Here is a 19,656-nt window from a genome sequence, read left to right as displayed (position 1 = left end):
TGTGTGAAAAACTGCATGGGGCATGCTTGAATCACATACATACTAATATATTATATACAGTACTATTCTACATACTATTCTTTTGAGGACATCACAATGGGTACAATCATACTGGATGTCCACATCAGTCTAGAAGTGTAAATACAGGCACTCACCACCACCCCCAAACACCCCACATCCTCCAAAAGGGACTGAGTCACTTTACCACATTTTCAAAATGATCCAACGCATTTCAGTTGGAGCAAAAGCTAATTAGAATAAATAAGCAGAGTGTCATTGCAGTTCAGGCTGAAAAATATTAGGTAAAGCAAAAAGTACATCAGTATTCCCTTATAACCTCTTTACATAAACATTTGAAAGGGGGAGGGATAAGGAGAGGAGGGAGGAGCGGAAGTGGAGATGAATGCTTATTCTGAGCACAATGTTAATCCTCTTTAATTGTCCCATCTGGAAGTCTGGCCCCCTGCTTAGCCCACCTTCTGTTTATCAATAAATCAATAAATGACCAAAGAGTGCACTGTCAAGCTTGTGTATGTTTCACCAAAACAATATCAATATTTGCTGGCAAAATTATGTGAAATGGGCATCGAAAATGAAATCATGTGTTATCCAGCTAAAACACAGTTTTTCTCTGCTCATATTGACTGTAAATACACTGCTCAAAAAAATTAAAGAAACACTTCGAAAACACATCAGATCTAAACTGGGGGAAAAATTATCTTGAATATCTTTCCTGATAATAAGTGGGTGATGTATTAGTAACAAAATGATGCCACATAATTTGATAGAAATGAAAATGATCACCCTATAGAGGGGGGAAATCAAAGACACCCCAAAAATGAAAGTGAAAAAATGATGCAGCACACTGGTCCATTTTGCTCAAATGTCATTGTAGCAACTCAAAATGATTCTCAGTAGTTTGTGTGGCCCCCACGTGCTTGTACGCATGCCTGACAAGCTCGGGGCATGCTCCTAATGAGACTACGGATAGTGTCCGTAGTGTCCTGGGGGATCTCCTCCCACATCTGGACCAGGGCATCACTGCGGTACCTGGACGCATGGAGGAGATTCCAGGAGACAGGTAGTTACTCCAGGAGAGCTAGACAGGGCCGTGGAAGGTCCTTCAAGCCTCAGCAGGATTGATATCTGCTCCTTTGTGCAAGGAGGAACAGGATGAGCACTGCCAGAGCCCTACAAAATTACCTCCAGCAGGCCACTGTTGTGAATGTTTCTGACCAAACAATCAGAAACAGGCTCCATGAGGGTGGCCTGAGGGCCCGACGTCCTGTAGTGGGCCCTGTGCTCACTGCCCAGCACCGTAGAGCTTGATTGCCATTTGCCATAGACCACCAGAATTGGCAACTACACCACTGGTGCCCTGTGCTCTTCACTGATGAGAGCAAGTTCAACCTGAGCACATGCGACAGACGTGAAAGGGTCTGGAGATGCCGTGGAGAACGTTATGCTGCCTGCAACATCATTCAGTATGGTTTGGTGGTGGGTCAGTGATGGTCTGGGGAGGCATATCCCTGGAAGGACGCACAGACCTCTACAGGTTAGATAATGGCACCCTGACTGCTATTAGGTATCGGGATAAAATCCTTGGACCCATTGTCAGAACCTACGCTGGTGCAGTGGGACCTGGGTTCCTCCTGGTCCACGACAATGCCCGACCTCATGTGGCTAGTGTATGCAGGTAGTTCCTGGAGGATGAAGGAATTGATACCATTGACTGGCCCCCACGTTCACCTGACCTAAACCCAATAGAACACCTCTGGGACATTATGTTTAGGTCCATCCGGCGCCGCCAGGTTGCTCCTCAGACTGTCCAGAAGCTCATTGATGCCCTGGTCCAGATCTGGGAGGAGATCCCCCAGGACACCATCCGTAGTCTCATTAGGAGCATGCCCCGACGTTGTCAGGCATGCGTACAAGCATGTGGGGGCCACACAAACTACTGAGAATCATTTTGAGTTGCTACAATGACATTTGAGCAAAATGGACCAGTGTGCTGCATCATTTTTTCACTTTCATTTTTGGGGTGTCTTTGATTTCCCCCCTCTATAGGGTGATCATTTTCATTTCTATCAAATTATGTGGCATCATTTTGTTACTAATACATCACCCACTTATTATCAGGAAAGATATTCAAGATCATTTTTCCCCCAGTTTAGATCTGATGTGTTTTCCAAGTGTTCCTTTAATTTTTTTGAGCAGTATACAATTACAGAGGTCAGCACATCTGTGGAATTTAATCCCTACTGCATGCGCAAAAAATACATTACCAGTAAATATAATATTGTTAATTTACCAGTTTGGTGAGGAATGTTATGAAGATGTTATGAAATCCAAAAGAGTACAGAATCCTGGACTCTTTTGTGAGTATTTTCTTACAGTGACAGCCTAGAGAGGGGAGGCGGTGAAAAACAAAGGATGGGGCAGAAAGGAAAAAAAGTGTTAGATGTTTCAAGCCATGGAAAAAAATCTATGTCTTTATTTCTCTGGTGTTTTTTTTACTTGTTAGGTGCCTGATTTTCTAATAGATAAAAAAAAAAAAAACAAGCCTACAGCCGTAACATCTGTGGAAACTTTTTGTGGGACAACCTCAAACCAGCGGCATTTAAGGATGTCTTTATGTTTAAATGGGTCATGTCTGGCCAAACGGGGCCCAAGAGCCTTTCTTTTAAACCATTTCAAAGAAGTCAACAAAAGAAAGAAACTGCTGGAGGTGGCATTGGGAGATGTGTCTGTCTGTGTGTGTATGAGTATGTGTGTTCAACACGGGATCAAGTTCCCCCTAGTGACTACTCTAGGCACTTAAACCCTTTTGTTTTTGCTAACTCTTTTAATTAGCTAAACTCAGAGATCTAAAAAACTTGTTCTATGTACACAAAAGGCCTATTTCTCTTAAATCTTGTTGACAAATCTGTCTAAATCTGTGTTAGTCAGCACTTCTCAGGTGTGGCGTATAAAGATGCTGATTGCACAGGTAGGCTGGCCACAATAAAAGGTCACTCCAAAATGTACTGCTTTACTGTATACTCGGTGGCAAAGTAAGTTGACAATGATAACAAAAGATCAACGGAATGTACACTGCAAAGCGAGTCGTCTATATGAGGAGCAACTTGCAGTGTCCCTGCCTCTGTACTTGCGTCATTTAGGCCAGCTTCTTGTTTAAACATCTAATTAACAATGGTTAAAAATTTTCAAACTTCAATACGGTTAAAATACTACTTTAAAAATCGTGCTAGGGTTCATGAAGGTTTTATGATCAATGAACAGTTTGACCGTAGAACGGATTAGTTATATTTGCTTTATTTTTTTTTTTTTAATATGAACAAAAGTCAGCGGACGGCCATCTCAGATGACGGTACACTGTGTTTTCATGCTGTGCTCTACAAAGGTTGAAAATGAACTGACCAATGATGCACAGAGGATGGATTGTCTGCGGCAGAGACACCTGTTCTAAGCTTTGAAGGACAGATAAAAGCACGCACTTGCTACATCACTGACATGTGTGTAAAGTCCTTTCTTTTCATCGTACCTCAGAATACAGGCCCGCTCTTGAGAAGTGACTGTCTGATTTGTTTTCCTGTGGTGATATGAAGCGTGTAGGCTACTTGTCTCAGCTTCAGTGTGCACATAGATGCTGAAATGCTCCCCTTTGAGTCTCACTTTTGCTTAATTGGCTGGAACAGGACAGGAAAGGGTAGGAGCGAGGCGATAAAGCACAAACATTTGCTTTAAATGCAGCAGGCCTGCTTTGTTTTGCACAACAAAAAAAAATAATGATCACATGCAGTCATGCATTATGAAATGCCTGCCTCATACAAGCAAATAAGCCGTCTGCTTATTAAAGAACATCACATACAAAAGCAAGAGTAACTTATTCTCAGTCTGAGCAGATGTGTGACACTTTGCTTCGCAATGATGCATGTATAAGGACTCACTTAACTCGGCCATTAATGGGAGGCACAGCTGAACAACACAGAACACTTCCATCTTTTATTCACTGGGACACTCATGGCGAATTAAACACACGTTATCTAAGTGCCTGTAAGTAAGGTGGCATGTAAAGCTCTGTCTAGGATGATATGTTGTTAGCTCTGGTGTTCTGAAAAGTATTTCTACTTGCATAGCATGAATGTATCAATGTGAGATCAGTCAGAACAAAAGTCCTTGCTTGAAATGAGGGGAGAATTGATGGGAGGCTGCGACATCTAGTGGAATTATCACGAATTGCATGAACTTGCCTGGGCTCTTTTAAAAACACGCTTTGCATGTGTAGTTTTACTTTAACGTGCGATTATTTTAATAGACCAAGAAAATACATGTTTATTGCAGTGAATATTGTATTAAAAAATATATATAATTACTTTCTCTTTTGCCCAGCTCAACCTTGAATCATTCCAGTTCAATTGACTGGTTGCCATTGGTCATAGTGACATTAGTAAAGATGTTTTTAACACCATATTACGTCAGATGTGTATATATTGCACCCTGCTTAAAACAAATTATACGTATCCCCATATGCAGGCCATATATTCACAGTGCCTCATAGTTAGCATGGTGGCCTCACAGTCCGGAGGTCGAGGGTTCGAATCTTCGTGTGGCAACTGTGTGGCGTTTACATGTTCTTGCTGTGCCTGTGTGGATTTTCTCTGTGAACTCCAGCTTCCTCCAGTCCAGGGTGTACCCTGCCTCTCACCTGAAGTCAGCTGGGATAGGCTCCAGCTCATGACCTTAATGATGACAAGCTGTATAGAAAATAGATGGATGGCTGGATTTATATACACTCCTGATCAAAATCTTAAGACCAGTTGAAAAATTGCTAGAATTTGCATTTTGCACATTTGGATCTTAATGAGGTTTTAAGTAGAGCTACAATAAGCAAAGCAAGAAGAGGGAGTGAGACAAAAAGCAATTTGAAAAAATAATTTATTGGAAACAACATCCATCCATCTATTTTCTATGCCGCTTATCCTCATTAGGGTCGTGGGGGCATGCAGGAGCCTATCCAAGCTGACTTCGGACAACAGGCGGGACACCTTGGACTGGTTGCCAGCCAAACGCAGGGCACATATAGACACATTCATACCTGTGGACAATTCAGCTCACACCTATGGACAATTTAGTGCTGCCAATTAACCTAACGCCTCAATTTTGAGCAGATTTTGGCTTTTATAGCCTGTGGTCTTAAACTTTTGATCAGCCGATAAACAACTTATTTCATTTTTTTTTTTGGTTTTTTTAAATTACAAGTTCCGAATGTTTTTTGTCTCACTCCCCCTTCTTGCTTTTGCATATTGTAGCTCCACTTAAAACCGCATTAAGATCCAAATGTGCAAAATGCTAACTCTAGCAATTTTTCAACTGGTCTTAAGATTTTGATCAGGAGTGTATATGCACTCTTTCATTCAACTAATAATTTTTCATCATTAAGAGTCATGTGCTCCATGTCTTTACTCTTGTGATCATTTGCTTCACTTTAATAACAAAAACCTCTGGTGTTGTTGGTCAACTAAAACCATGAAAGAGCTCACATTCGGTTAAATGACAGGAGGAATGGAGGAAAGCAAATAATTTGTGACAGCTTTTACAAAAAGTGAAAGAAATGGAGCGTGTACAATGTTTGCTTAGTACTCCATCTGCCAATTTCACACTTTTGTAGTAGTGGAATTTTGTCACGAAGACAATTCACCTAGGCACAGCAAAGGGATTACCTGTTGTTGAACGACCTTAGCGTTGTCTGTAAAGTGAATGAGTGAGTGTAGCCTGTTATGAAATGCTGGTGTTTTGTAAACAATAAAGGTGGTATGGTGATGAATTCAGTACGGCAATGTTGAGTAACCTCCCCATAAATCAGGCTAGTGAGTGAGTGCTGTGGAATGTGAAACCATCCATGGGTAAACAAGTATAAAAGGACAACCGAGACACACACACTCGTGTCAGTATTATAAGTCTGTATTGCAAGTATAAAGGCATAACTTTACAAAAATATAAAAACACTTAAATTTTGTTTAGGAGAAAAAAAGTTGAAATGTATAAGAATAAAGTTAAAGGTAAAGTATATGCCATCATTTTACAAGAATAAAATATTCCAAATGTTTGGGGAATTATTACAAGAAAAACATTTATTATTAAAGTAGGTACTGAAGTTGTAAGATTACGACAAATGTCATCATTTAAATCAAAGCTTTATCTGAACGATGAAAAAAAGGGTCATAATGACAAAAAGGTCCAAATAAATGTTGAAAAAGTTTATATGATCTGAAAAAGTTACAGCAAAACTCAGAATTATTTGAGAAGTTAAAGTCAATAATACAGTCATCGCTCGCAATATCATGGCTCGATTAGTGCTCCCTCGCCATATCACAGTTTTCCAGAAATTAATTAATTAATAAGTGATCGCTGTTTCGTGGTAGATAGACTATGATCTATTATTACTCAAATCATATTGAAATATATATAGGGATATGTAGTATTCTGGTCACTAGGCGGCAGTAATGACACAAAACATTACCTTACATTACATTGCCTTAACACTGCATTAAGTCAGCCGTGACATGCCGGATATAATAAAGTGAAAATAAGTTCTCCTCCCATCCTGTGTGGAAGTGGTAAGTATTTTGCTTCTTAAGTTTAGAACAAATAAATTTGAGACTAACTCATTAGCTCGCTAGCTAGAGGCCATCCCTGCAGCATAAGAGTTGCATTGTGGTGTAAACGATGAATAATAGGAGTGTAAAGGTATGAGTGTTATTTCATGTCTACAGGGCTATAGTAATGTTAAAACGTGTGACGTTTGTGTTAGGGTTTGGACCCCAGATGCCGCGTCGGAAGGTTCGTGGAGCAGTTTAGGTCATTTAATTGGGTACTGTGCAAAATAGTAGTCCAAAAAACACAAGGCAATGGTGTATAGCAAAAAATTAACAGAGAATTACTCCTGATGCTTCGTCATCAGTAGGTAAATGTGCTAGCAGTGTCAAAGTGCTTTGAGTGCCTTAGAGATGGAAAAGTGCTATACAAGTGAAAGACCATTTACCATTTAGATGAAAGAGGCTTGTTCTTCCTGTCGCTGCATTGTTGAATTGTTCCTCTCTGTGTACGTGTAATGTGCCCATGTGGATGTGGCTTCCTCTGACCTCCTGACACACTTAGGTGCCATCAATCCATCGACTGTAAGTACATGCAGCTCCAGTATCTACATGACCTTTGCCCTATCATTGTGCTCGGTCTGGGGTATGAATTTAATCTTGGCTTTCAGTGTCACTTTCCGGATCACTAACCTCACCATACTGTAATGTCAAGTCTGCAATAAACCCTACATCAAACCACTAGGAAACCTTTGCAATAACCACTTTACATGGTGCTGCGTTTAAAACCATTACTGTATATTAATGGAATGTAGCATTTCTTTTCAAAAAAGAAATACCAGTCATTGCTCTGCTTATGACATTTACAGTATATCATAAAATTCCGTACACCCCTCAAATTTCTGCATATAATTTATGTCAAGTTTATTTTATGTAAGTGAAAAATTCTATTGTCTGTACTGTACTCACAGCAGAAAAAAGCCCAAAGCATATGTATAGTCAAAGACTATTTTAATAGGAACAACAAAAATAATACATAAACACGTTTCCAACCAAATGAAACTCTCTGTTCTTCAAGAACTAAATGCACCCTGGAACACGCTAGAAAAATGAGTGTAAATCTGATGCCGCATCAGACGGTCTCTTTGAGGGAGGCCAGACGCTCCCTGATGAGCTTGTTTTCCTCCACCATCTTAGAGATGGTCCTGAGAACAGCAAGTCTTGCCTGTCCAAGAAAATTGGACATGTGATTCCACCATGCAAATTTGATTGTTAACACTAATGAATAATTGAGGTCAAGGAAAGCATACAGCAAATGACAACATAGATGGTATTCAGATAATTACGCCTGTCCCTAATTAAACAATGCATGCATGACACATGCATCTTTGTGCTTTGCAGTATCTGTATTTAATGTCATACAATGTCTCAAAGCTTTAAAAGATGTGGGTCAACAATGAAGTATAAAGGGGGCTTACCTTCTCTGCCTCACTGGAGACTTCGCTTTGTTGTCTTTTGGAGAAAAAGAAAGGGTCTTCAACAGGTTCAACAACCATATCAGGAACTGACAAAACAAAAGTTGAATGATATTTTGGGACATGCTCCCTTACATTTTAAATAAGCTAAATAAGTCAGGCAATCACCCAAAAGAGTGACATAATATTTAACATACAGCATGATATGATGTACCACAAACTCAAAAAATCTGAAAGTCATAAGGAGTGTCTTTAATCCATATATTCAATTTCATATACACAGATTTGAGTTTTAGTTGGAGTACGGCCACAACAGTAGGCTGTGTTAATATTATGATGATAATGATGACTATTATTATTATTATATTATTGTGCCTGTTGTGAGACAATTGTAAAATAATAAAATCCTGCCAGTGGCGATCAAGTCTGCTGCGTGTTACTAGTGACACCTAATGGCCAATGAAGACTACAGTTCATCGTCTTGTATTGCCCTAAACTGTATATTTTCATTTACAACATTTTTATGCTTGAAAATGAATTTAGGTCAATAATACACACAATTTGCTTTAATATGCATTTTTTAAACTAATAATAGGCCGTCGTCAACCACAAAACAGCGATCATTTATTAAATTAATACATTTTTGAAAAAATGTGAGTGAGGGAGCAATGTTCGAACCGCGATGGATTGTATTGCCAGTGCAGTGCATTTTGCCGTACTTCTCAGTGGGAACACACTTTTGCACTCAAAATGTTAAGTATGGAAGTGCGGCAATTGGGGCACAACCAAGAAGAATAAGAGAAATTGTAATAAATATTGCGGTCATCATGTCCGGTAAGTGCGCAACGACAATAATCAACTGCGGACTGCACTATATTGTCAAAATGTGGTCTTCAGAAATTAAATATGCAGTGTACATACAGTAGCTGTGATGTGAACTCAGGGGAGGCAGGTCTCACAAGCCATGATAAAAACAAAAAAAACAAAAACAAATATTTATCCATTGAACTGTATTCTAAATGTATTTTGCCGTGGCGCTGCATCGTGAAAGGGTCAGGCATGCGTGAGCTAGAAGGTGCTTGTCATTGTACATACAGCAGCAGCTCTAGCTAGCAAAAAATAAAATGCTCTGCTGAATGAATGAATGAATGAATTTGACTGTTAAATTGGAAGATTATATGCCCAAATTCACGAGTCGTTGATTAGACTTTTGCCGCAAAGTATCAAAACGTTTCCTGGAGAAGGAAAGGCTGCATGTACTTCATATACACAAGGTAGGAACACAAATGTTTTCCAGTTAATAATAAATGAAATAAATTGGACTACATCTCGGTGTGGAGTTTGCATTTTCTCGCCGTGCATGTGTGGGTTTTCTCCAGGTACCCCGGTTTCCTCCCACATTTCAAAAAAGTTAGGTTAATTGGCGACTCTAAATTGTCCATAGGTATGAATGTGAGTGTGAATGGTTGTTTGTCTATATGTGCCCTGGAATTGGTTGGTGACCAGCTCAGGGTGTACCCCGCCTCTCGCCCGAAAGTCAGCTGGGTTTCGCCCGAAGTCAGCTGGGTTAATCTCCAGCGGACCCGCGACCCTAGTGAGGATAAGCGGCATAGAAGATGGATGGATGGATAAATTGGACTAAGAAGTATTTGAAAACAAATTGAAGACATTTTTTAAACAAATTTAATTATTTGCTTCTTTTTCTTGTGACCCTCTTAATGACTAATCTGTATTAACATTAAAAAATCCTCCAAAAGAGTCAGTGCCTGTGACACAGCCTGTGTTTAGCTCAGAACAATGAATTACATGGAAGCTGCTAGCACGTTTGTGGACAGAGAGAGAGGTCAATTGTGTGAAACCAGTTAACAAGATTCTAAACGATATATATACAATATAATATAATATACTATTTTTCAATAAAGTTAAAAAAAACAACATTTGACAAGAAACCATTAAAACAAACAACGTATTTTGAGTGTTTCATAATACATACATAATACAAAATATATTTCAATGCAGAAAAACACTAAACCAGAGTCCTTCACAATTTTTATAGAGCTATAGAATTACATATTTCTTTATACTGGCGAAAGGCCAAATGTGCTAATAATGGCTAAATGGCTAAAGGTTTTCCACAGACGAGATATTAAAAACGTTTTTTAGATCTTTTTTTAAAATAATATTTTCTTGTAATGATTTGATCAACCCAGTTTAATACACAATACATTGTTTTTCATATAATGTGAGCTAAATTGACTGCTAGCAAGCTGAAGGTAATCAAGTTAGGAACCTTGCTAGCACAATACAGTATTTTCTTGCTATCCAAATATTTAATTTATTTTGGCTTTACCTTTGGGTGGGGTGAACATGCACCCCTTGGGCGTCTCCTTGCTGCTCATACCCTTGGCCAAAGACGGCTTGACTAACTCTGGGAATTTTACTTTTAGTAGCCCGGACATTTTGTCACCTCTCGTCCTCTGTTTCACGGACAAGCCATTGCAGTCTTTCCTCTGTTCCTCTTGTGCTCCATCTCTTTGATTTGAAACAATTTTTTGGCCCAGCCTTGATAAATTCACCTTCTTATTCGACATGATGACGCTTTCAAATGGAATATTGATACTGCAGTCGAGTAGAAACGTCCCTTTTTATGAATTCCTTTAAATAGCTAATGTATGTACAGCCAGCAGGTGGCGGAAGCAAGCTCATCGATGACGTCACCAAACCCTCCTCAGCTATTATCCAGTATATGCTAATTACAGTGTGAACCAGCGGTTTACACTATTGAACTTTTTGATATTTATTTATTTTATGAGATACTGAATTTGTGTGTGTGTGTGCGGGGGGGGGGGGGGGGTTCTTAGCTGTAAACTTCAATGCTTATGGAGATTTAAGTGGCTCTCAATGTTAAACAGTATTTAATGGTATTCATTGTTAGTGAATGGGAGGAATTGCACAGTCAGCAATAGTTGTATGGCTTGGAATTTATTGTACAGTACAGTATCATTGAAGCAAAACACTTTCTTATGAATTCTTACAGAAATAATGCATAAGTATTGCATTTTATCGCTTTCAACGTGATTGTATTTTTGGGTAATTAATGCACAGAAGCCCGAAATAAATCTCACAAACATGTAAATGTCATCTGAACAAAGATGGGTCATAATGATGCTGCTGCTAAAACCTTATCATTCAGCTGGAATTAGCCACAGTGGAATATATGGTTGTGTCATTCTCCCCCATGTTGAACCTGCAGATAAAATGAGAAGAAATAAGTATTCATCCAACAGCAGCCTCCATATTGTAACTAACTACTGTTTTTATAGCAAACCTACCTGGATTTTTGTGGGTTTTTGGCTTTGATGGTGACTGTTGAGTACGTAACCTCATCATGTTTATCATTATTAGAATTGGAGAAGTGGTAATTACATGCTTGCTGTGAGCGCTGGCGCCGTGTTTTCACGTGCCCGTATTGGTGCATGACATTAGCGTGTTGTTGCTTGGAGTATCTGCGTGGTGGAGGTTGAGGAGATGGTGTTGACATGTTGACATTGGCATAAACACTGTTGGACTGATCTTCATCGGCTGCAGGGCCAACATATTGGGAATATAACGCCGCCTGATTGAGGGGTAAAGAGTAGCGAGGTGTTAGATGATGTGCCATACAGAACCACAAACATTTCTAAAACGTTGAGCACAAAATTTCAGTAAGTTGTGGTTGTAGCATGAGAAGTCATAATCAAACAAAGCATAGGACATGTTATTTTAGTTGGCTATTGGTCTTGATTTTTTTATGACTATTTTGTTGAGACAAATGTTTCAAATAAATACGGCACTTTTTCTATTTACACTGCATATCAAAGTAGTTTTGTTATTTTATACAAACTGTTTATTTGTGAAATGCATCCAGTGGCATCACAGCAAAAGAAGCATAATGTGTTCATTCATTACACAAGATGTTACCTGACATTAGTTTAAGGGAAGAGCTGCTGCCAGTATCGGTATCGGCTGATCTTGGTATTGGTAATGAAGTGCTGGACCATATATGGTATGCAGTATATATGGTAAATGGTATATCAGATATCGGTAAGAAAGCCAATATCGAGTTGCAATGGATGCAATGGACCCAGCAATGCAAAATGTTGTCTTCTGTAAGGGACAAGCAGTTCACAGCCTTATTCCCAACGCAAAAACACTCTGCAAGCATAAAAAGCTGATGTGCTTTCCATTGACATGTAATTTGTTTGGGTTTGTCCAATGAAATTGACGACCCGTCTTCACAAAATGTTTTTTAAAGGTGGAAACTGGGTATTTTTAGGGTCTAATCAATAGTTTGTGGTTGTTTTGGTAACATACAAGAGTTTTTAAGATACTGAAAACAACACATTTTTCCAATGTCCACTGTGGTGGGCATGAGGACTTTTTCATATAAAATGATGAAGATACTTGATGCCACAAATGCAAAACAGTAGAAAAGAGAAGGGTGAAAGAATTAGCACTGGATACCAATACCAGTGGGAAGGACATTGCATAAAAAAGTAATCAAAAACATTTTCTTAGCAAGTAAAACAATGGTGGCATTTTTTTTTTGACCCAAGATGATTATATTACTCCGAAAACTTGTATTTTTCTTGATTTGATGGATGGAAGAAGGATACTCACCCCTTTTTCATCCTCACGTCTGTGTTTCGCCCTAGCACAGGGATAAATGAATAAAACAATATGAGAAGAGCACAAATGTATTTCATTTACTGCTTTATGTCAGCTCATGTGGAACAAAGTGTCTGGAAACACTTTTTACATCCTATTTCATAAAGCTATGTATAACTATAGATTGGTCACATAAGGCCGCACGGTGGCCGAGTGCTTAGCATTTTGGACACACAGTCAAGGAGATCAGGCTTGGACTTGTGCATCTCTGTTGGAGTTTGCATTTTCTCCCTGTTCGTGCGTGGGTTTTCTCCAGTTTCCTCTCACATTCCAAAAACATGCATGTTAGGTTAATTGGCAACTCTAAATTGTCCATAGGTGTGAATGTGAGCGTGAATGGTTGTTTGTCTATAGGTGCCCTTGAATTTGCTGGCAACCAGTCAAGGATGTACGATGCCTCTCGCCTAAAGACATCTGGGATAGGCTCCAGCATACAAGCAATATATAAAAAAATGGATGGATGGGTATTATGATGCATATTTTGTAGGGATGCTCCAGTCGATCGGCCACCGATTAATATCGGTCAATTTCCGTAGAAAACATGTGATCGGCATATGCCGATAAATGCCTTTCCAAGCCGATCCCAAAAAACGATCGGCTAGCTAGCTAGCTCAAGTTATCTGCCTCGCTTCTCGTCTCCGGACTCCAAATGTGTTTTTTTAAAAACAATGACATTTTGCTTTTAAAACAAACAAGCAATGTGGTTAGTTCGGAGCTCATTTTTCTCCAACGGGGAAGTGGATATCCCATTCATGGGTTATGTCCTAACTTTTTCAAGCGTCACCGAACAATTTTGCTCTCTTGTTGTCATTATACTAATTATGTCTTGTCCTCAAAACACTATTTGTGTGTGGTTGTTTACTGGCCATAAACACATATAGTGTGTCCAACCTTATGGTGGTGATACTATGACAGGAGTCTCCTCGTTTGCCAGGTGATTTTGAGTAGCTCACCAAAGGGTAAAATAATATTTGCTTCAAGTCTTAGTAGTTTTTTACTGTTGAATTCAGATTTTATATCTTTATATAATAACCTAAAGATGATGGCCACACTGTTTGAGTGGAGATCTGCTTGATAAATAAAGTAGTGTACAATTGAAATGTCGCCAGTCATAAATAAAACCCAAATAGTTGACAGCTCTAATAGTGATGAAAGTTGAAGACCCCTGCAACCTGGACACTGAATTTATTCTGTTTTAAGTTAAGCAGGACAGATTTCTGTTTAATAAAGATATTTATTTGTATTATTTTTATATTATTTATTTCTGTTAATTTTGTTATCTTTAACTAAAAAGTTAATTGTTGTACAATTTATTTCCCACGTATTAGTATTACTCCAAAACATGCATCAAATTAAATTCAGGATTGTTTCAAATAGTACAAAACTCGTTTCACAAAAATAAAGGCAATAAAACAAAAAAGTTTATTTTTTAATATTTACCCATTTGCCAGGGGCCCTTGGAATTGTCTAACGGCTGGACAATAGTGCTCATCATAAATATATTGAAAGATGTACAGTTAATCAATGTGGTCAGCATCTTTATCGGCCGATCTCACTCACGCATGATCGATATCAGCAGCATAAAACCCTGATCGGAGCATCCCTAACATTTTGTAATACATGATGTACTTATATATGAAGCCTTGTCATTGTTAAGCAAGAGGGGAAACAACATTTTGCAACACTTGAAAAATGCCTCAGTGAGGAAGTCCAACAATACCCACATTTGTTAAGGGCTGTCGGTAAGAGAGATAAACTCCTGATCAAAATTTTAAGTCAAGTTGAAAAATTGCAAGAATTTACATTTTGCACAGTTGACTCTTAAGGAAACCCCGCTTCTCGCCCGAAGGCAGCGGGATAGGCTCCAGCATACCCCCGCGACCCTAATGAGGATAAGCGGCGTAGAAGATGGTTGGATGGACGTTCTCAGTAGAGCTTCAAAATGCAAAAAGAAGAAATGGGAGGGAAAAAAAAAAATTTGTATAACAACCATTGAAGTGAAATAGGCTGTTCATCATCTGATCAAAAGTTTGAGACCATAGCCTTTAAAAGACAAAATCTTGGCAAAAATGTGAATTCACTGTCAATGTCATTTTAATATCGCATTTCACACTGTCATGATCTCTTGATGGCAAAGGCATTAAAGCTTTCTCTCTTTGAATGCGGTCGCATTGCTGAGTTACATAAGCAAGGCCTCTTGCAACACAGTTTTTAAAAGATCCTGAGGGTTATGGAACAAAAAAGTAAAGTGGTGGACCCAAAAAAAATTGTCTGCCCAGACACGGGATGATCTCCAAATGAAGATTGTTACTGGTGCAGAGTGCAGTCCAAGAACCATCAAACAGCACCCGCGAGAGAAGGGTTTTAAGAAGAAAACGGGTCTTCAAAGGTCTTGTCTCCTTCAACACCACAAAATTTTGTAATTGTAATTTGTATGTGAGCACAAAACAAGGGACACTGAAAGGTGTAAGGTTTCATTCACTGATGAGAAAAAATGTAACCTTAATGGCCCTAATGGCTTCTAACGTTACTGGCATGACAAGGAGATCCCACCTGAGATGTTTTCCACACGACACAGTTCAAGGGGCACCATCATGATCTGGGGTGCTTTTTCCTTCAATGGAACAATGGAGCTTTAGGTTGTGCAGGGGCATAAAACGGCAAAGGGCTACATGGAGATGTTGCAGGGGGCATCCATCGTGACTGAATGCCCTCGTCTGTGTGGTAATGACGGCGTTTTTTCAAAAGGACAATGCTGCAGTTGACAATGCCCGCCTGACAAAGGACTTCTTCCAGAGGAATAACGTGACTCTTTTAGGCCATCATGCGTGTTCCCCTGATCTAAACCCAATTGAGAACATTGGGGGATGGATGAAAAGAGAAGTTTATAAAAATGGACATACTGTTAGTTCCAGACAGTGGATGCCCTCCGTGAAGCCATCTTCACCACCTGGAGCAACATTCCCACTAGCCTCCTGGAAACACTGGCATCAAGCATGCACAAGCAAATTTTTGAGGTATTTAACAAGAATGGCGCAGCTACTCATCACAGAGTTATTTTTGGAACATTTTATTTCTATTTTAGAAGCATTTCAGGGTATTTGAGCTATGGTCTTAAACTTTTGTTCAGATGATAAACAGCTCATTTCAGTTTGATGGTTGTTTGCAAGAAATTCCTTACTCAAACTGTTTTTGTCTCACTCCCATTTCTTCTTTTTGCATTTTGAGGCTCTACTTGGAATCTCCTTAAGATCCAACGGCTCACAATGTAAATTGTTGAATTTTTTCAACTGGTGTATAATGCTGAGTCATACTCCCACCTACCATAGCAAAAGAAGAGCTATGACAAGTGTCCCCAAAAGACACACTCCAAGTCCAGCAAGTACCAGTAGGGTCTGATGACCTGTGGAGATACATAACAGAACACTTTGGTTAGATTATATAGATTTGGTTAGAAGGCTGTCGTATCATTGGCGATGGTATGTCCTCCATGTCCTCCATGCTCTTGACATTGTGCAGGGAAACCAGTAAAGATGATTCTCTCTATAAGCACTGCATACTATTACCCCATTAATTGGTATATTTAACAGGAACTAACCAGAGTTATTCTCCTCCATTGCCAGCAGCACTTTTGTCCAGTTGGTAACCCCAAGAAGGTTCCTGACCTGGCAGAGGTAGATTCCCGTGTGGGATCTGTTCGTGGACGGAAGAAACAGCACCCGTCCTGAGCCCACTTGGAGCAGGGAGCTGGAGCTGGTCCACTTATACCAGACGTAGCTGTGGTTTGCAGGGTTGGCTGTGCTGCTGCACACCACTTTGACGCTGCTGACCTCAGCAACACTTGGCAGATCTGGTGGAAACATTTGTTAGACTATATGAAAAGGTAAAGTCTCATCTGGCATGAGAAAGCAATGTAAAAGGAGACCTTTGGGATACGTACACTGCACATCTAGGTTCACCTCAGGAGAGTTAACATATGTGATGCCCCTCCTGCTGATGTTATTGGAGGCCTGACAGTGGTACAGTCCACTGTGGCTGGGCTGAGGGAGAGAGATGGTGTGGCTTGGTCCAGAATTTATCAACTGTTTGTCCTTAAACAAGCTGTATCCACTCTGTGGGACAGGTGGGTTGGCATCACTGCTGCAGCTGAGAGTCACTGAGCTTCCGTTGAGGACGTCTCCCGCAGGCTTCATTGAGAACACAACATGGTTTGGAGCATCTGTTTGAAAAAAAATATCGCATTAGCCAATGGCATAAAGGCAGATTAATGTTCAGTCATCTGGAAACGAGGCAACACCTGAGAGGTACTTTTTTAATAGCACATATTCTATATTAGGAGTAAGCAGATCGATCCAAATACCAGTAGTATAAATACCAAGGGTAGTATCAGTATGAGCAGCCAGTCCATCAACTGGCTTTTCAGAAATATCAGTTTTTTGTTGTTGTTCATATTCATATTGTTACCAGTGACATAAGGTGAGATTCATGGCTGGTGAGGCACCGACTCTTTTGGATTTTTTTTATGTTAATACAGTTTGCTGATTAAGAAAAGAAGAAAGAAGAGAATAATTAATTTTTGTTTTCAAAAATAACTTCAAATTATTTTCAAATACTTCTAAGCTGCATTTATTCATTTTTTTACATTTGTGTTCTTACCCTTTATCGGTATATCGAGTAAATGTAGCCTTTCCTTCTCCAGGAAAAGTTCTGATACTTTGTTGTAAAAGTCTGATTACCTCCTGGTGAGCTTAGATGTATAATCATCCATCTTGGCAGTCAAATTCATTAATTCATTCAGCAGAGCATAAAAATATTTCGAATGCATTTAACTTTCTGCTGTGCTCCTCCTCCTCTATGGAAGAACGGCAGTGACAAGCACCTTCCAGCTCATGCACGCCTGGCCCCTTCAGGATGCAGCGGTTCTGCAAGTGCCTCCTCTATGACATTTCTATGTATTTTCTTGTCCGATTAGTAAGAATAATGATGCCGCAATTACATGAAATACATTACACGAGCTGTAGAAGGCCATGGTGTACAATAAATGTTTCTGCAACATTATTGCCGACATTCTGACAAAACACAAACTGGCAGACACCATAATCCCACTCAGTGTGCAGTGTGATGGTAGGCAGGCACGCTCGCGCAAATTGAGCAATTTTCACTGAAGAAAATGTTAAAAACGATTGGAGTCGTAAAAAAATACATAAAGCATACAGTTCAATGGACAAATATTAATATTTATGTTATCATTATTTGATTAAAAAAAAATCATCATGACTGGTGAGGCGCTGCCTCTTCTGAATACACGTCACTGGATATCATTGTCACAGTATTACTTACTTACATTGAACATTCAAAGCCACAGAGGCCGACTTCTGTCCAAGGACAGTGCAATAGTATCTCCCGGAATCATTTTTGCTTGCCCAGAAGACCGGATTTGGTACCAGTTTTCCATCTCGGTACCAGACTGTCTGCAGCCGTGTGGCACACCCCGTCCCACAGGCCAGGCTGACCCGTTGGCCCTCCATCACTGTGCTTGGCTCCAAAACAGCAGTCAGTTCTGTTTTTTGATTCAAAACATTTGAATTAAGGGACGTTCCATCACAAATAACATTCATATGTGTGTCTTTACCTTTTACTGACAAATAAAGTGGACTTTTGCTGGTCCAGCTGTTGAATGTGGTCACAAAACGAAAGAAGTAAAATCCTTCATCAGCATGTTTTAAGTTATTGATCTTCAAGCTGCAGTCTCCACGGTAGTTGCCCACATATTCAAAGTGAACTTGGGTTGACGCAGATGTTGGCAAACTTGGCAGGGAATACAGGACCCACTGACCAGACCTCCGTTGAGCTTTGAACCAGGCAGCTGAAGTGACAATATGACCAAAAGGGTAATCATACTCGCACCCAATATGCAGCGAGGTCCCTTCCAAAGCACACTGATCCTTGAACATCACACCCCAGTCTCCGCTCCATGCATCTTTGATCAGAGAAAAAGTGACTGTCAGCGTTAATAAATATCATTCAGGGAAATGTCAGGATATGTGCTCACTCCTCACTTGAAATAAATAGCAAAATAATCCAACTCTCCTTCATTGTTGAAGCAGCCTGGAACATGCTGACACAGACAGTGTTTATTAGTACAGGATTAGAACGAATGTAAAGAGACATGACTCACCCACATCGTGTATTAGAATGGCACATTTACTAGTGGGTGGAAAAAGCAGAAGTGGGAAGGTGTGTCCTCCCCCTGCTTCCGTTCCCTCGGTGGTGCTGCACAATCGTCGATTTGTTCATTTTTGAAGTACAGTGGGTCGCCTCGTATCGTAGCATTTTTGTTTCAAACATCAAACATCATCCCTTACTCACGGTGCTACCAAAAATAATACAACAAGTAACACATGTGGACCACTTGATGTACCTGTACCACAATGCCACAATGCTGGTATCAAAATTGACCCGGTTACCCAGCATGTCCTGTGGGTTATAAATTAGTCTTGTCTTGCATGTATCGTAGTGTGTAAGCATTTATGTATGTCGATACCCACATAGGCCATGCGTTGCAGTTATATTGTGTGTTCCACATGTGCTGCTTGTTGCGTTATTTTTAGTTGCCGCATGAGTGAGGGAGGTTGAGGGATATTATTAATATGTCAATTAGTAGTGTTTGTCACACTAATATTTAAGTGTGACAAACATGCAAACAAATCAGGAAGGGGGAAACCATTTTTTCACACAACTGTAAGTGTGTTGGTATTTTTTAATATTATTTTTTTTGTTTGCTTATTTAAGGCAAAAATTCCAACATCATTCTTTGATCTTGAAAAATCTCCAAGCAAAAAGCATCAGCGATACTGCCACTGTATTTTCTTGGTATC

The 19,656-nt window shown here is 39.7% G+C and overlaps 1 protein-coding gene across 2 annotated transcripts; it reads right to left on the bottom strand.

Annotated features, from left to right (window-relative positions):
• Positions 1 to 11,054: 11,054 nt before the first annotated feature.
• LOC129190045 (B-cell receptor CD22-like) lies at positions 11,055 to 18,946 on the bottom strand. Of its 2 annotated transcripts, none has more exons than XM_054792369.1 (9): positions 18,838 to 18,946; positions 18,411 to 18,758; positions 18,123 to 18,338; positions 16,719 to 16,997; positions 16,377 to 16,628; positions 16,103 to 16,181; positions 12,731 to 12,761; positions 11,404 to 11,687; positions 11,055 to 11,318 (listed from the first exon to the last, which is right to left on the bottom strand). In XM_054792369.1, exons 1-9 carry the CDS (start codon positions 18,893 to 18,895, stop codon positions 11,261 to 11,263), a joined length of 1,605 nt encoding a protein of 534 aa, XP_054648344.1. In that variant the 5' UTR covers positions 18,896 to 18,946; the 3' UTR covers positions 11,055 to 11,260. The 2 variants fall into 2 exon arrangements, with proteins under 2 accessions (XP_054648344.1, XP_054648345.1); XM_054792370.1 differs by having other exon boundaries at positions 18,831 to 18,907.
• Positions 18,947 to 19,656: the final 710 nt, after the last annotated feature.

The sequence above is a fragment of the Dunckerocampus dactyliophorus genome, chromosome 11 (assembly GCF_027744805.1).
Source record: "Dunckerocampus dactyliophorus isolate RoL2022-P2 chromosome 11, RoL_Ddac_1.1, whole genome shotgun sequence".
Taxonomy (NCBI): Eukaryota; Metazoa; Chordata; class Actinopteri; order Syngnathiformes; family Syngnathidae; genus Dunckerocampus; species Dunckerocampus dactyliophorus.
Note: the sequence above shows the minus strand (reverse complement) of the source record. Positions and strands in the feature narration are given on the sequence as shown.

Excerpts from the sequence above, each read along its gene's own strand:
- LOC129190045 (XM_054792369.1), bottom strand. The coding sequence starts at position 18,895 with ATGTTCCAGGCTGCTTCAACAATGAAGGAGAGTTGGATTATTTTGCTA. Across the intron at positions 12,762-16,102 it reads ATAGCTCTTCTTTTGCTATG|GGCGAAACACAGACGTGAGG; the intron begins GTAGGTGGGAGT and ends TCCCTGTGCTAG. Across the intron at positions 11,688-12,730 it reads GACGTGAGGATGAAAAAGGG|GCGGCGTTATATTCCCAATA; the intron begins GTGAGTATCCTT and ends CCCCTCAATCAG.